The sequence below is a fragment of the Nerophis ophidion genome, linkage group LG25, assembly GCF_033978795.1.
Source record: "Nerophis ophidion isolate RoL-2023_Sa linkage group LG25, RoL_Noph_v1.0, whole genome shotgun sequence".
Lineage (NCBI taxonomy): Eukaryota > Metazoa > Chordata > Actinopteri > Syngnathiformes > Syngnathidae > Nerophis > Nerophis ophidion.
Genome location: NC_084635.1, coordinates 20761015 through 20779075, shown reverse-complemented (window position 1 = coordinate 20779075; position 18061 = coordinate 20761015). Strand labels below are relative to the sequence as shown.

Below are 18061 nucleotides of genomic sequence, written 5' to 3'. Positions count from 1 at the left end.
TTAAGACTTTAAATTACAAACTCGTTCGATACACCCTCGTACCGAACCGAAACGGTTAAATACAAATACACGTACCGTTACACCCCTAGTAATTTGTCAAGTGTGGGGCTAAAGCGTTGCTATAAAAAGTAGCATTACTGCTAATATGTAGCATCATTTGAAATGTCACTCGCTAGGGAATGAAGAGAATTTCCTAACCTTAGTAACATCCCACATAGTGAAGGACGAATACTATTTGATTTCCTATTATGCAGCTCATTTTTATTTGACACTTAAAATGTCTCTGACAATCTTGCAATTTATGTTTTGGAAATGACTTGAATGTTTGTGCCATTGCTCAATAACTTTAATAAATATACTTTTGGTCAGTCGATTTAGTTGTGATTTCCCTCTCTGCATGAAAGTTTAAAAGTACCTTATATGAATGCAGTATGAAGAAGAATGTTTTAATGTAGACACATAGAATCATCATACTGCTGTGATTATATGCATCAAGTGTTCATTCAAGTCCAAGGCAAAATATCGTAATATATATCGTATATCGCGATATGGCCTAAAAATATTGTGATATTAAAAAAAGGCAATATCACCCAGCCCTACGCTGAACCTTAAGTAAACATATATAAAAGTCTCCACTATTTTGCCCATAAAATCCGATAAATAACAATTTAAAAAGCGCCAACAATACCCCATTTACATTTTGTGACTTGAATATTAACCAAGTTGTCAGGCTTGTCCCTGACAGTTTGGCTATGTTAGTTTTTTCCTCTGCATTTGTCTTTGTTCCTGTCAGCACTCTTATTTTGGTAATTTGCTGATTTTCCCCCTGAGTGCTTTTCCCCCTCAGCTGTGGCTGATTGTCACCTGGCCACACCTGGTGTCAATCAGCTAGTTGCTATTTAGACCTGATTTCTCCTCCAGTCAGTGCTGAATTATTGTCATTAATGCTTGTCATAGAACCTGTAGCTGTTTGCAGCGTGCTGTCTTTTTGTGGGTAGTTCCTGTTTGCTGGATCCTGTTTCCCGTTTTCCAGTTTGGCTGTTCTTAGTTCCTGGTTTGTGTTTTTTTTCATTTTTAAAGATTAAATCATGTTTTCCTGCACAATGCCTGCCGCCTTCTCTGCATCTTGGGGTTCGTCACCAACAACTTGTCACAGAATAATCCAGCCAAATTTGAACCCGGCAGAGATTTCGATGGCGGAGAGGCTTGACGGGATTGTAGCGCTAATGGCTAAATTGAAGAAAAGGTTGGCCGCTTTTCAAGCCCTCTCCCACCCACCCCTGTTGTCTGTGGGCCTATCTGGGGACGTCTGGGTTCCGTCCATTGAGGAGGGGGCTATGAGTAGCTGTGCAGCTGAGGCACAGCTACTCCTCACACAAGTGGGTCTGCAACAGACGCCGCCACCATCTCCGGTGGGCCGGCAGAGGCCACCATCGTCTCCGGTGGGCCGGCAGAGGCCACCATCGTCTCCGGTGGGCCGGCAGAGGCCACCATCGTCTCCGGTGGGCCGGCAGAGGCCACCATCGTCTCCGGTGGGCCGGCAGAGGCCACCATCGTCTCCGGTGGGCCGGCAGAGGCCACCATCGTCTCCGGTGGGCCGGCAGAGGCCACCATCGTCTCCGGTGGGCCGGCAGAGGCCACCATCGTCTCCGGTGGGCCGGCAGAGGCCACCATCGTCTCCGGTGGGCCGGCAGAGGCCACCATCGTCTCCGGTGGGCCGGCAGAGGCCACCATCGTCTCCGGTGGGCCGGCAGAGGCCACCATCGTCTCCGGTGGGCCGGCAGAGGCCACCATCGTCTCCGGTGGGCCGGCAGAGGCCACCATCGTCTCCGGTGGGCCGGCAGAGGCCACCATCGTCTCCGGTGGGCCGGCAGAGGCCACCATCGTCTCCGGTGGGCCGGCAGAGGCCACCATCGTCTCCGGTGGGCCGGCAGAGGCCACCATCGTCTCCGGTGGGCCGGCAGAGGCCACCATCGTCTCCGGTGGGCCGGCAGAGGCCACCATCGTCTCCGGTGGGCCGGCAGAGGCCACCATCGTCTCCGGTGGGCCGGCAGAGGCCACCATCGTCTCCGGTGGGCCGGCAGAGGCCACCATCGTCTCCGGTGGGCCGGCAGAGGCCACCATCGTCTCCGGTGGGCCGGCAGAGGCCACCATCGTCTCCGGTGGGCCGGCAGAGGCCACCATCGTCTCCGGTGGGCCGGCAGAGGCCACCATCGTCTCCGGTGGGCCGGCAGAGGCCACCATCGTCTCCGGTGGGCCGGCAGAGGCCACCATCGTCTCCGGTGGGCCGGCAGAGGCCACCATCGTCTCCGGTGGGCCGGCAGAGGCCACCATCGTCTCTGGTGAGTCTGCAACCGATGGCGCCATCATCCCCTGTGGGTCTGCAACCTACAGCGCCACCATGCACTCCGGTGGGCCAGGAGACGTCCCCGCCACCATGCACTCCGGTGGGCCACCAGACATCGCCGCCACCATCCTCTCCGGTGGGCCAGCAGTAGGGGGCGCCACCTTCCTCTCCGGTGGGCCAGCAGCAGGGGGCGCCACCATCCTCTCCGGTGGGCCAGCAGCAGGGGGCGCCAACATATTCTTGTCGGTCATAGATGTGGTCGTTTCACGGACGACCGCCTCACCAATTGTAGCGGCGTTCAACTCGCCGTCGCCACCTGACTCTTCCCCACTGGTTGCGGGGACACTTGGCCTGGCGGCCCACCTCCTTTTCCTCCCTCCACCCTCTCGTGACTTTGGACTGTTTTTTATTTTTAGGGGGGAGGGTATGTAGGACGTCTGGGATCTGTTTTGGGAAGGGGGGCTACTGTCAGGCTTGTCCCTGACAGTTTGGCTATGTCAGTTTTTTCCTCTGCATTTGTATTTGTTCCTGTCAGCACTCTTATTTTGGTAATTTCCTGATTTTCTCCCTGAGTGCTTTTTCCCCTCAGTTGTGGCTGATTGTCACCTGGCCACACCTGGAGTCAATCAGCCATCCACAATTTAGACCTGCTTTCTCCTCCAGTCAGTGCTGGATTATTGTCATTAATGCTTGTCGTAGAACCTGTAGCTGTTTGCAGCGTGCTGTATTTTTGTTGTTAGTTCCTGTTTGCTGGATCCTGTCTCCCGTTTTCTAGTTCCTGGTTTGTGTTTTTTATTTTTATTTTCAAAGATTAAATTATTTTTTCCTGCACAATGCCTGCCGCTTTCTCTGGATCTTGGGGTTTGTCACCAACAAAATGTGACAAGGCGTGGCGCAGTGTGGGAGTGGCCGTGTGCAACCCGAGGGTCCCTGGTTCAATCCCCACCTAGTACCAACCTCGTCACGTCCGTTGTGTCCTGAGCAAGACACTTAATTCTTGCTCCTGATGGGTGCTGGTTAGCGCCTTGCATGGCAGCTCCCTCCATCAGTGTGTGAATGTGTGTGAATGGGTAAATGTGGAAGTTGTATCAAAGCGCTTTGAGTACTTTGAAGTTAGAAAAGCGCTATACAAGTACAACCCATTTATCATTTATTTATTTAAGTATTAGTGATATTGTTATTATAAGCTCTAACGCAGACAAACAACGTGACCATTTCCGTGTGTTCCTATGTTTACATCAATCAATCAATCAATGTTTATTTATATAGCCCCAAATCACAAATGTCTCAAAGGACTGCACAAATCATTACGACTACAACATCCTCGGAAGAACCCACAAAAGGGCAAGGAAAACTCACACCCAGTGGGCAGGGAGAATTCACATTCAGTGGGACGCCAGCGACAATGCTGACTATGAGAAACCTTGGAGAGGACCTCAGATGTGGGCAACCCCCCCCCTCTAGGGGACCGAAAGCAATGGATGTCGAGCGGGTCTAACATGATACTGTGAAAGTTCAATCCATAGTGGCTCCAAGACAGCAGTGAGAGTCCCGTCCACAGGAAACCATCTCAAGCGGATCAGCAGCGTAGAGATGTCCCCAACCGATACAGGCGAGCGGTCCATCCTGGGTCCCGACGAGCGGTCCATCCTGGGTCTCGACTCTGGACAGTCAGTACTTCATCCATGGTCATCGGACCGGACCCCCTCCACAAGGGAGGGGGGGACATAGGAGAAAGAAAAGAAGCGGCAGATCAACTGGTCTAAAAAGGAGGTCTATTTAAAGGCTAGAGTATACAAATGAGTTTTAAGATGAGACTTAAATGCTTCTACTGAGGTAGCATCTCGAACTGTTACCGGGAGGGCATTCCAGAGTACTGGAGCCCGAACGGAAAACGCTCTATAGCCCGCAGACTTTTTTTGAGCTCTAGGAATCACTAATAAGCCGGAGTCTTTTGAACGCAGATTTCTTGCCGGGACATAAGGTACAATACAATCGGCAAGATAGGCTGGAGCTAGACCGTGTAGTATTTTATACGTAAGTAGTAAAACCTTAAAGTCACATCTTAAGTGCACAGGAAGCCAGTGCAGGTGAGCCAGTACAGGCGTAATATGATCAAACTTTCTTGTTCTTGTCAAAAGTCTAGCAGCCGCATTTTGTACCAACTGTAATCTTTTAATGCTAGACATTGGGAGACCCGAAAATAATACGTTACAGTAATCGAGACGAGACGTAACAAACGCATGGATAATGATCTCGGCGTCTTTAGTGGACAAAATGGAGCGAATTTTAGCGATATTACGGAGATGAGTGGTCTGCGGGTTCCTTGCTTCCCTGCTCCTTGTAAGTTTATTGTACATCACAAATAATATTTCCCATCTGAGCAGTAGATTGCTGAGGACATAATCTGACAAGTTGGGATGCTTTGACAGCCATTTAGGACCTGGAACATGTGAAAACGACATGAAAAGCGCTTGTTCATCCCTGTTTTTTTGCAAGGAATATGATACATTTTAAATCAAAATGGGAATATATGAACATCCTAGCAGTCTGCATCCTAATGACAGCTGACGTTGTACAGTAAGTGATGTTTTATTATGTTTGTTGGCTGTCATAAAGTCGGCAGTGAGCATAAATCAGTGCTGAAAACAACAAAAAAACCTGATGCGTTTTTTTAAATTAATGCGTTGCGTATGTTTAAATTGATCAAAATAAGTAAATATTAAATGTTTTTGTGAATGTGCCCATTACTACATTGCATACATCATTCATTGTCATGTCTTTCATAATGATTGTGAACGATAGGCAAAATTCCAAAAAAACCCACCTCTGAAGCGCCATCAGGTTGAATGAGAAGCGTTCATTTTTATCCAGGATGTCTTTGTACATTGCTGCATTGATATTTCTCAACCATACTGACTGGTCTCCCAGTTCCTGCCGCTGAAAAACACCATCCTTCACTCCAGGGATGGTATCGGTGCCTGGTTTCCTCCAAACATGATGCCTGGCATTCACACCAAAAAGTTCAAGCTTTGTCTCATTAGACCAGAGAAGCTAGTTTCTCATGGTCTGAGTCTTTCAGGTACATTTTGGCAAACTCTTTACTAAGAAAAGGCTTCCGTCTGGTGACTCTACCATGCAGGCCTGATTGGTGGTTTGCTGCAGAGATGGTTGTCCATCTGGAAAATTCTTCTCTCTCCACAGAGAAATGCTGTAGCTCCGACAGAGTCACCATCGGGTTCTTGGTCACCTTCCTGATTAGACTAAACTGATTGCAGCAATGTAAAGAGATATCCTGGGGGAAAATCAATGCTTCCCATCCGATCTAATGGAGCTTTGACGGTGCCGCAAAGAAGAATAAGTGAAACTGCCCAAAGATAGGTGTGTCAAGATTGTGGTATTGTATTCAAAAAGACTTGAGGCTGTAATTGCTGCCCCAGGTGCATCAACTAAATATTGAACAAAGTCTGTGAATACTAATGTGATTTTTTTTTTTTTACACATTTGCATTAAAAAAAACAACACATTTTGTAATAGGCTGTAGCGTAAAAAAAGGTGGAAAAAGTGAAGTGCTGTAAACACCTTCCGATTGCACTTGAGATTATGTCGGGGTGAAATATTTTTTTTAATGGGTACATCTCTTTCTTGACTGTTCTGAAATTATTTCTTTGTCAATCTCATATTAGATTAATACTGCCAAGAAGAGTTGTGCAAGCGGGGGTATTGGTTGTTTGTTGGCCTTCACTTACATCACACTGTTCTCCTGGTCAAAAACTAGTTGAGGCTCACTCAGCTGTGCCATTACAGCCAGTAGGCTTACTGCCTGAATTCATGCTTTTCATATTTACTTACTTCGCTGTCCTGCAAAACTTCATAGACACACTAAATACAAAATGTTTCCTCTTTTGCTCTCATATTGTTTCCTGTGTTTTTATAAGTTACTGTTATCTCAATTACTGTTTATTTCAGTTTAAGAAAAGGTCCGTCCACTGGAAGAATACACTTTTCTTCTGACTGGGAAGTAGAGATATACCAAGAAAGTAGGAAAGATAAACTAATATGAATGCAATTTGCATTAAAGTCAATCATGTCTGGAAGGAAATCTTACTTTTACTGTTCCTTTCCTCTGGGACGTGAAAGGCATGTGGTCCTCGAACAGAGTCAGCCTTAGTTCTTGGGCTCACACCCAGCATCTCTTGTTGCAGGGTTTTTTAGTCTGGTCAGACTCATATTGCTGGGTGATAAATCTGTCACTAATCTCTCAGGCCTGATAGTATACTTGGAGTCTGTGTCCTTGTCAGCCTTTTTTCATGCTTATTCACACAAATACTTTTCTGAACAATTTCTATTTACAACAGGAAAGGGAGGTGTCCCCACAAACCTTTATGGGTTAACTGAGGATAAGTTACAAAGGTTACAGAGAACATGCGTATGAATGGGTCTATTCACATACTGAGCTTTTACCTAAGACGTGTGTATATATATATGGGTCAGTCTCTAAAACAAACAACACATACTGATGGGGGAGAGGCAGAGAAAGCAATTTAGACAGGCGATATGTGGAAAGTAGTTCTAATCTCTTATGGGTGACGGACAATGTGCCAACAGCCTTGACAGATATGTCTTTGACACTCATGTCCCATTTTCAGCTTGAATTATTTTAACCTCATATAAATTGCTGAATACATTATTTTTTTTAGGTTTTTTTTTTTTTAGCTTTTTTCTCAGAACTATACAGTTGTTTGTCTGTTTACCACAAACTAGTCTCACAATTCTTTTCTTCTCCACCTAGGAGACTTGCAGGGAATGACTTGTCCCTTATCCACCCTGAAGCCCTGTCTGGACTGAATCAGCTCAAAGTCCTGTAAGCGTACACCCTCCTTGCCACCACCACTGTCAACACTCTCATATAGACACACACATCCACACACACTCTCTGACAGTGTGAAGTTTTCCACCCACGGGGGTGTTGGAAAAGTAAATATTTCACTAAGTTGTTGTGTAACATTGTGGCGCTGTTAGTATATCACCAAAACATTCACTTTTACATAGTGTATTGCTAACACACCTTGTGTAAAAATGTGTTCTGCATACTTCACATTTGGCTGCGTATAGATGATATGCTTTTACGTTTTTGAAAGGCACACAATGCTGGATACAGTTCCAAGTCTTGTTGATTTACAAGTGAGATTGTTGCAGGAAAACCAAAGGTGATTTGTATACTTGAGTTATGTTAACAGTGACCCAGTTATGGGTCAGTAATATTATTCATGTTGTTTTTTGTTTTTTTTTTAATTCCGGAGTCCAGTGAAAGGCACGTTTATCTTCACTGGGTGTAGGAGTGCTGTCCAATTGGTGCAAAAACGGAAAAAGTGTTTGGTGCATGTGCGGAAAACAACTGTGGGATATTTGTGCTGTTGATGGCAAAAGGGTATGGCCAACAACATTCTAAAAAGCAGCAGTGGCAGTTGTCTGGACACTACATTATAAAACAGCAAGCACTCACTCCTATTGTTTAAAACTGCTGAAATTTTCTTTCGCATCTTTGGAAAAACTATGGCATTTGTATAAGAGTACTGTATGTTTTGGTGCGTTTACTGTACTGTTTATAAAATATATTAGTGGTGTAGAGGTACACACACTCTCATTGTGGTTCAGTATGTACCATGGTTTTAAGGTCACAGTTCAGTTAATTTGCTGGCATAGTAAGGGCACATTATTTCACAACATGAAACTAAGATAACCTTGGAATTCGCTACACCAAAATGAAACAGAATATAAATGCATGTAATGTTACACCCTATAGTATTAATTGATGCTCTGAAACCAGACTTGGTCACCATGCTGATCAACACCTTTATTTTGCCATGAACTTTTGCTATATGTTAGCCAAATCTAGGGGGAGTAGGCGGAAACAGACCCCTAATGTTTCTGTATTGGTCCATATTTATTTGTGGTGCTGCACCAGAAATAAAAGAATGTATGGGAAACACTAATGTTCATTGAAATTAAAACACTATGTTTTGTTTTACTAAAATACTATGGCAAATGACATGAAACGTTCAGTCCTTTTTGCAGCACATTGACATTTGTAACCGTGTGCAAAAAAACTCTTTTTTTTTAAAGTAATCTTATTTGATTAACCAATAGATGCATAGTTTTGTTAACAAAAAAGACAGTATTCTTAGAAATATATGTAGTTATATAAACAGATACTGTTTTTTTTATTTTGAGTTGAATTGAAAACATGGATGTGCTTTTTATCCTCAGGATGCTCCAGAATAATCAACTTAAGACGGTACCTAGCGCTGCACTGAAGAACCTTCATTTTCTCCAGTCTCTGTGAGTTATTAAATCTACATTTTTATTTGGCTGCACTTGGATGGCTTTTTCTTTTTTGTAATCAAACAACAAATGTGATTGTGCAGTGCTTTTTATTGATCTCACCCAGGCTATTTTATGTTCCAAAAACTTTACAGTATAGAAATAACACAACATACAGTAGGTTGAGTCAGTAATTAATTATGTGCCGGGATGAAAATCTGACTTTCATAAAAGTTACATCAGGTGTGCTTTGGGACTCCATCCCTAAACAACTTGTACTATTTACGTCACCTCCTAAAAATTATGATATTTTTTCTACATGTAAAACATTTCCTTTTGTTCTACATAACATGTAATGGTGGTTATATAGTCAAAGTTGTGCATAGATGTTTTTCACAGACCATCTCCTAACCACTTTTTGACCTTCTCTTCTGGATTCTCTCTTTTGTGGGCGGTCTTATCTACGTGGCTGCGACTTCTCCTAGTCAGCCATGTTGTAGCTTTTAGCACTTCCAAAAGGAACCTACTGACGGATTTAAGTTAAAACTAGGGCTGGGGGATATGGCCTTTTTTAATATCTCAATATTTTTGGGCCATATTGCAATGACGATATATATCTCCATATTTTGCCTTAGCCTTGAATTAACACTTGATGCATATAATCACAGCAGTATGATGATTCTATGTGTCTACATTAAAATATTCTTGTTCATACTGCATTAATATATACTCATTTTAAACTTTCATGCAGAGAAGGAAATCACAACTAAGTCAATTGACCAAAACTGTATTTATTAAACAGTTATTAAGCAGTAGCACAAACATTCATGTCATTTCCAAAACAGAAAGTGCAAGATTGTCAGAAACATTTTAAAACAAGCTATGAGTGCACTTTTGTGCAGGATGTCACTAAGACGACATATCAAAACAACACTAAATTAAAGTGCACTTTTTGTACTAAACGCCGCTACAATAGTTTAAAACAAATAAAGTGCACTTTTGTGCATGATGTCACACAAGATATTTCAATAAGTGCCAAATAAAAATGAGCTGCGTAATAGGAAATTAAATAGTGTCTTTCCTTTTTTTATTGCGGGCATTATCTCCTTTTGTTCTTGACTCTTTTTTTCATACGGTGTTGATCTGGAAACGTTTGCCTCTGCATTTTGAGGGTGTGGGCGTGTGGCACCGAATGGAGTGTTGACATGCGGATTAAGCACTCTTCATTCTTCAGCAGGTGACTTTTCAAATGATGCTACATATTAGCAGTAATGCTACTTTTGATAGCAACTCTTGTGTCCCACACTTGACAAATTAAAGTTGTCTATTTGACATATTCCCGCTTGAAGCCGAACCATTGCCAGACGATGGACCCTCTGCTGTTTTTCTTGGGAATTATTATTCCTTCACTCGTTACCAGATTCGCACCTTCTTTCTCTCATATTACAACTCGCACGGCTTCGCTAGCATCACAGCTAACATTACCCAGTCTGCTACCTCTCTGCTCCGTGAGGGCATATACGTATGTGACGTATGACGTGACAGTATGTGACGTATGTAAGAAGGTGTGCTTACTGTCTGTGAGAAGGAGACACAAGGAGGAGTGGGAAGAGCCTGTAGTGTAATGCCCGCAGCTAAAAGCAACTGCGTGAGAACGTATACTCGAATATCACGATAAAGTCATTTTCTATATCGCACAGAGAAAAACCCGCGATGTATTGCGTGTATTGATATATCGCCCAGCTCTAGCTAGAACTACACACTACTTTTGTATTAGAAATGGCAACAAGGAGGATGCATGTGCATGTGCATGTACAAGCCAGTCTACCGCACAACAAAAATAATGAACTCTTTGACTATATAGTCGGACGGACAACAATGGCAGACTCACACATAGATCTTCGGCTGAAACTCTACAATTGGAGATATCTGCTGACATGACGAAACGTCACAAGTTGTGCAAATTTCAAGTGGTTCATTTTGTGGAAGTATGAATAAAGGCAAGATTGTTTTATAAATATCTCCGCAATACCTCCATGCTTTGATATCAAATTTTCAGGACTTATGCAGATTCTAAATACAAAAAAGGGTACCAATACGTCAAGAATGGGCGATATGCCCGTTAAATAAAATCGCAGATTTTTTCTAAAAAAAAAAATGGATTTATGTTTTTTCATGATTTTTTCTCTTTCACCCTTTCCCTATACTTTTTAAAGAAACCATTGAATAAAAATGACAGAGATAATTCAACATTTCCCCCCAAAAATTTTATTTGTATAATTGTTCTTTTCAGACCAGATATAAAGATTGATTGATTGATTGATTGATTGACAAAAGTTTCAAGTTTTCTCTTTATTAATATCAACGTTGTAGACTTATTTGCATGCTATATAAAATGTTACATTTTTGTTAAAATAAGTATTTTATTCAAGACATAAGTATTGCGTTCCAGAGGAGGGTTTTAATTTATTTATTTAAAATTATTCCATTAAAAGCACAATTTATATCTGGTCTAAAAAAAACATTATACAAATTAGAGTGTATGCAATTTAATTTCAAACTACTACTTTTTAATTGTATTCAATGTGTTCTCTAAAAAGTAAGGGACTATTTGGAAAAAAATCATTAATCAATTTTTTTGAGAAAATCAAAGATTTTTACAGGAAATATCGCCCACGCCTAGTTGCCGGTTATGTTGTACACACCTTGTACATCAGGTTAATTTTCTCCACATCACTTTGGCGACCCAAACCACCAACACACAACCGGCGTTGTTAGCTTTTTTTCTCAACGGTAGCCTCATATTTGCATGATATCTCATAAGTCACCGCTGACATCAAATTTGCCGCCCTCAGCTGCGTGTTTAGTGCCAAGTTTCCTTCTGTTTGCTTCAATGGTACCTTACAACCAGAATTGGAGCGAACGGTTGTCTCTAATTGGCTGTTGTCAAAGACGTTTCTGCCTGCCATATTTGATCGAGTTAATGTGCTCACTGCTGATCACCATAATCACCCTGAAATCTACCACGATCATATAATTGCCCAGCTTTCAAAGGTGTCTCTAATAATTCTTAAGGCATGCTGAATTTTTAACAGAAAAAAACCCTACTTAAATGTAAATCCTGGTTATTCTTCATCAATTTACTTAAGGGTTTTTGTATGTATTTATTTTAAATGGCTAACCTTAAGACAATTTCATTCTCTAGTATTTTTTTTTTTTAGTTCGTCAGCGACAGACAGATTTACACTCTAGCTTTATGCCGGTACCACCACGGCCTACCCTCCCTTTGTCACTTTATTACCCACGTTTCTTTTTTTTGTGTTTCTTCTTTGTCTTTAATAGATGCCTATTTTTCGTCAGCATTTAGGGTTCTATAGTAGGTGTAATATGATTTTGTGGTGCCAGGACCGACTTGTTTAAAGCTTTGGAGAGCTAAATGTCAATCAAGACTATTTTTATTTCCAGCCCACACACTTGAGTAATTTTGAGTGAGAATGAGACACACTAAGGTGAAAAACGTCACTAAAGTGTCAAATTCTGAACAGCTCTTTTGGAAAAAGTTTATAAAAAGGCAACATTGTGTTTTGTTTTTTTTAAATATCCCCGCCATGCCTTCATGTTTTGATTTAAAAGTTTCCGTACTTATGGGGATCCCAAATACAGCATTGCATTTGGGTTGCCAACCGGTAAGAAAAGTATTTTTTGCTTAATAGAACCCCGTTAACTAATGTCACTTTAGGTAAAACATGATGTGAGGACATTGCAGTCATAACATTGAATATATTCTCAACTGAATACTTATTGCAAACAGGATTTTTTTAAAAGAATATAGTACATATGTTCAGTCACACAGTAAATAAAATCAACTTATTTGCGGTTACACTACACATTATGAACATAAACATACATTCCTCTGCAATTAACCAACAAAACAAAAACAACAATTAACTAATGGCTACTGTTTGATTCAAACACACTAGCTATTAAGGATTATTAATTAAAAAAATACATGTAATTTACTATAGAGTTTGAGTAATGTTGATTCGACTCATATTCCTGCCTCATATACTGCGGTATATCAATGTGAAATTTTGGAAGCTTTGACAAACCCACACAATATGTTGGTTATACTGTAGGACTGGGCGATATGTCGATATACTTGATATATCGATACTCCCGTATACTAAAGTATTGTCCGATCATTACCTTATAAAATTCGAGGTTCAGACGCATGTTCGTCAAACTAATAATAATAATAACTGCTATAGCAGCCGCAACATTAATACGGCCACAACGACAACTCTTGCTGACCTACTGCCCTCGGTAATGGCACCATTCCCAAAGTATGTGGGCTCTATTGATAACCTCACTAACAATTTTAACGACGCCCTGCGCGAAACCATTGATAACATAGCACCGCTAAAGTTAAAAAAGGCTCCAAAAAAGCGCACCCCGTGGTTTACAGAAGAAACTAGAGCTCAGAAATTATTATGCAGAAAGCTGGAACGCAAATGGCGCACGACTAAACTTGAGGTGCACCATCAAGCATTTAGTGATGGTTTAATAACTTATAAACGCATGCTTACCTTAGCTAAAGCTAATTATTACTCAAATCTCATCCACCGTAATAAAAACGATCCTAAATTTTTGTTTAGTACGGTAGCATCGCTAACCCAACAAGGGACTCCTTCCAGTAGCTCCACCCACTCAGCTGATGACTTTATGCAATTCTTTAGTAAGAAAATTGAAGTCATTAGAAAGGAGATTAAAGACAATGCGTCCCAGCTACAACGGGGTTCTATTAACACTGACACGATTGTATATACGGCGGATACTGCCCTCCAAAATAGTTTCTCTCGTTTTGAGGAAATAACATTAGAGGAATTGTTACAACGTGTAAATGGAATAAAACAAACAACATGTTTACTTGACCCTCTTCCTGGGAAACTGATCAAGGAGCTCTTTGTATTATTAGGTCCATCAGTGCTAAATATTATAAACTTATCACTTTCCTCGGGCACTGTTCCCCTAGCATTCAAAAAAGCGGTTATTCATCCTCTTCTTAAAAGACCTAACCTCGATCCTGACCTCATGGTAAACTACCGACCGGTGTCTCACCTTCCCTTTATTTCAAAAATCCTCGAAAAAATTGTTGCGGAGCAGTTAAATGAACACTTAGCGTCTAACAATCTATGTGAAACCTTTCAATCCGGTTTCAGGGCAAATCACTCGACGGAGACAGCCCTCGCAAAAATGACTAATGATCTATTGCTAACGATGGATTCTGATGCGTCATCTATGTTGCTGCTCCTCGATCTTAGCGCTGCTTTCGATACCGTCGATCATAATATTTTATTAGAACGTATCAAAACACGAATCGGTATGTCAGACTTAGCCCTGTCTTGGTTTAACTCTTATCTTACTGATAGGATGCAGTGTGTCTCCCATAACAATGTGACCTCGGACTACGTTAAGGTAACGTGTGGAGTTCCCCAGGGTTCGGTCCTTGGCCCTGCACTCTTCAGCATCTACATGCTGCCGCTAGGTGACATCATACGCAAATACGGTGTTAGCTTTCACTGTTATGCTGATGACACCCAACTCTACATGCCCCTAAAGCTGACCAACACGCCGGATTGTAGTCAGCTGGAGGCGTGTCTTAATGAAATTAAACAATGGATGTCCGCTAACTTTTTGCAACTCAACGCCAAAAAAACGGAAATGCTGATTATCGGTCCTGCTAGACACCGAACTCTATTTAATAATACAACTCTAACATTTGACAACCAAACAATTAAACAAGGCGACACGGTAAAGAATCTGGGTATTATCTTCGACCCAACTCTCTCCTTTGAGGCACACATTAAAAGCGTTACTAAAACGGCCTTCTTTCATCTCCGTAATATCGCTAAAATTCGCTCCATTCTGTCCACTAAAGACGCTGAGATCATTATCCATGCGTTTGTTACGTCTCGCCTCGACTACTGTAACATATTATTTTCGGGTCTCCCCATGTCTAGCATTAAAAGATTACAGTTGGTACAAAATGCGGCTGCTAGACTTTTGACAAGAACAAGAAAGTTTGATCACATTACGCCTGTACTGGCTCACCTGCACTGGCTTCCTGTGCACTTAAGATGTGACTTTAAGGTTTTACTACTTACGTATAAAATACTACACGGTCTAGCTCCATCCTATCTTGCCGATTGTATTGTACCATATGTCCCGGCAAGAAATCTGCGTTCAAAGGACTCCGGCTTGTTAGTGATTCCCAAAGCCCAAAAAAAGTCTGCGGGCTATAGAGCGTTTTCCGTTCGGGCTCCAGTACTCTGGAATGCCCTCCCGGTAACAGTTCGAGATACCACCTCAGTAGAAGCATTTAAGTCTCACCTTAAAACTCATTTGTATACTGTAGCCTTTAAATAGACTCCCTTTTTAGACCAGTTGATCTGCTGTTTCTTTTCTTTTTCTTCTATGTCCCACTCTCCCCTGTGGAGGGGGTCCGGTCCGATCCGGTGGCCATGTACTGCTTGCCTGTGTATCGGCTGGGGACATCTCTGCGGTGCTGATCCGCCTCCGCTTGGGATGGTTTCCTGGTGGCTCCGCTGTGAACGGGACTCTCTCTGCTGAGTTGGACCCGCTTTGGACTGGACTCTTGCGACTGTGTTGGATCCATTGTGGATTGAACTTTCACAGTATCATGTTAGACCCGCTCGACATCCATTGCTTTCCTCCTCTCTAAGGTTCTCATAGTCATTATTGTCACCGACGTCCCACTAGGTCATTATTGTCACCGATGTCCCACTGGGTGTGAGTTTTCCTTGCCCTTATGTGGGCCTACCGAGGATGTCGTGGTGGTTTGTGCAGCCCTTTGAGACACTAGTGATTTAGGGCTATATAAGTAAACATTGATTGATTGATTGATATCGCGGGTTTGTCTATTTGCGATATAGAAAATGACTATCGTGATATTTGAATATATGTTCTCATACAGTTGCTTTTAGCTGTGGGCAATACAATGCATGCGTTTCCCACTGTTTCTTGTCTCTCCATTTCACGGAGACATAAACAAGCGCACCTTCGTACATACTTCACGCGTGCAATGTCACACGCCCTCCCGAAGCAGAGAGGTAGCCACATGGGTAACATTAGCTGTGATGCTAATGGTGCGTTGCATGGGGGAAGACTTAATTCCCAAGAAAAACAGCACAGGGTGCATCGTCTGGCCGTGGTTTGGCTTCAAGCGGGAATATATTGAACGGCAAAAGCATTGCTACAAAAAGTAGCAGCACTGCTAATTTGTAGCATCGTTTGAAAAGTCACCCGCTAGAGAATGAAGAGTGCTTGAAACTGCATTTCAACATTTCCGTTCGGTGCCATACCCGGAAAATGCCATACCCACAAAATGCAAAAATTTCCAAATCAACACTGTATGAAAAAAAAATCAACAACAGGAGATAACATCCGCAGGAACCTACCACAGAACGAAGGGGATACACTATTTGATTTCCTATTATGCAGCTAATTTTTATTTGACAGTTTTTGAAATATCTTGTGTGACATCATGCACAAAAGTGCACTTTAATTTAGTGTTGTTTTGATATGTCATCTTAGTGACATCATGAACAAAAGTGCACTCATAGCTTGTTTTAAAATGTCTCTGACAATCCTGCACTTTCTGTTTTGGAAATGACATGAATGTTTGTTCCACTGCTTAATAATTGTTTAATAAATACAGTTTTGGTCAATTGACTTAGTTGTGATTTCCCTCTCTGCATGAAAGTTTAAAATGAGCATATATTAACGCAGTATGAACGAGAACATTTTAATGTAGACACATAGAATCATCATACTTGTGTGATTATATGCATCAAGTGTTCATTCAAGGCTAAGGCAAAAATATCGCGATATGTATCATATATCGTGGCATGGCCCAAAAGTATCGATATATTAATAAAAGGCCATATTGCCCAGTCCTAGTTAGTTATGAACAAAGATTATGTGCACTATGAGATAATGTTCAATGTTGAGAGACTAGAGGTGTTTGGCTTTTTCAGTGCCATTGTTTTAATAACTTTGTCTCTTGATAGGGTTAATTAGTTCTGGCAAAAAAACTTTCCATGTATCATTTTTGTAAAATACCTTTTTTTTTTTCTTCCCCCTGTCTTTTTTTGTAGCCGACTAGATGCGAACCATATTACCGCAGTTCCAGATGACAGTTTTGAGGGTCTTCAGCAACTGCGGCATCTTTGGTTGGACGACAACAACCTTACAGAAGTCCCTGTCGCTTCTCTGAGGCACCAGGCAAACCTACAAGCACTGACGTTGGCACTTAACCGCATCTTCTACATACCAGACAACGCCTTTGCAAACCTCACCAGTCTAGTTGTTCTGTAGGTTCTGTCAATCTTTTCTTGTAATTGTTCTTTAAATTCTGGCACAACCCTGTCACTGTTTATGGTCATTAGTGCATAGTCCATGTTCTATGTTAGTAATTATTAATTTATTAGGGGCATAAAGGTACACGTGTGTTTTTTCATACTAAGCTTTTGTTTCGATTTGCGTTTTGTTCTTCTAATACCGAAAATTACCCAAACAGTTACCTTAAAATCGAGGTACCAAACTGTGATTATGCCGAAATGTTCCACCCTTATAATACGTTGATACCTAATGTGTGTCAAGCTTGTTAATCATTTGTAATTGATTCATAAAATATATATATATATATATATATATATATATATATATATATCTCTCTCTCTCCCTGGCTTGTATTATAATAATTAGGGTTCCTATGCAGATAAGTAAAAGTAATTTGATTTGACAAATATCCAGGTCTGGATAAGTATGACAAATGGAAGCTCATGTGGAAAAATATGTGAGTTTCCAAAACTGTTAGCACTGTCCTGTTTTCTAAAAGATACAATTATTAACAACAAAAATAATTCATTATTTCTTTTGTAATGCGTTTGCTAGCGCAGATTCAATGTTTGCACAAGAGCACACAGTAGGCTACGTCTCTCAGAAAACATTTGGGAAGATTGACAATTTGAATGCCCAGCCCTCTGCTCTCATCCTCCTCCAACCCATTTTAAGGCCCACCGGGTGTCGTCAAGTTTTACTGCTGCTTCAACAGACAGGTGATGTTTACACAATAGATATGACTAGACACGGCACACCCCTTTGAGTTTCGTGCCTATGGCGAGCCTAAGCTAGTAGGGGCAAAGTGCCAGTGCATTCCATTGTTGTAGACCTCACGCAAACAAAGACAACAAGAACATCAGCACAACGTGCTGTATACACTTGCGAAATATGCAATACAGTTATAACAAGTTAGGATTTATTTTAAATATACAGAACGCATTGTATGCCATTGCTTCAAATAAAAAT

The 18061-nt window shown here is 41.7% G+C and overlaps 1 protein-coding gene across 1 annotated transcript in view; it reads left to right on the top strand.

Annotated features, from left to right (window-relative positions):
* lgr4 (leucine-rich repeat containing G protein-coupled receptor 4) overlaps window positions 1–18061 on the top strand; it is a 91270-nt gene that overhangs the window by 40674 nt on the left and 32535 nt on the right. Inside the window, exons 3-5 of the mRNA XM_061887215.1 lie at window positions 7140–7211; window positions 8618–8689; window positions 16849–17064. Coding sequence (XP_061743199.1) covers window positions 7140–7211; window positions 8618–8689; window positions 16849–17064 — 360 coding nt within the window. The remainder of the gene's footprint in view (window positions 1–7139; window positions 7212–8617; window positions 8690–16848; window positions 17065–18061) is intronic.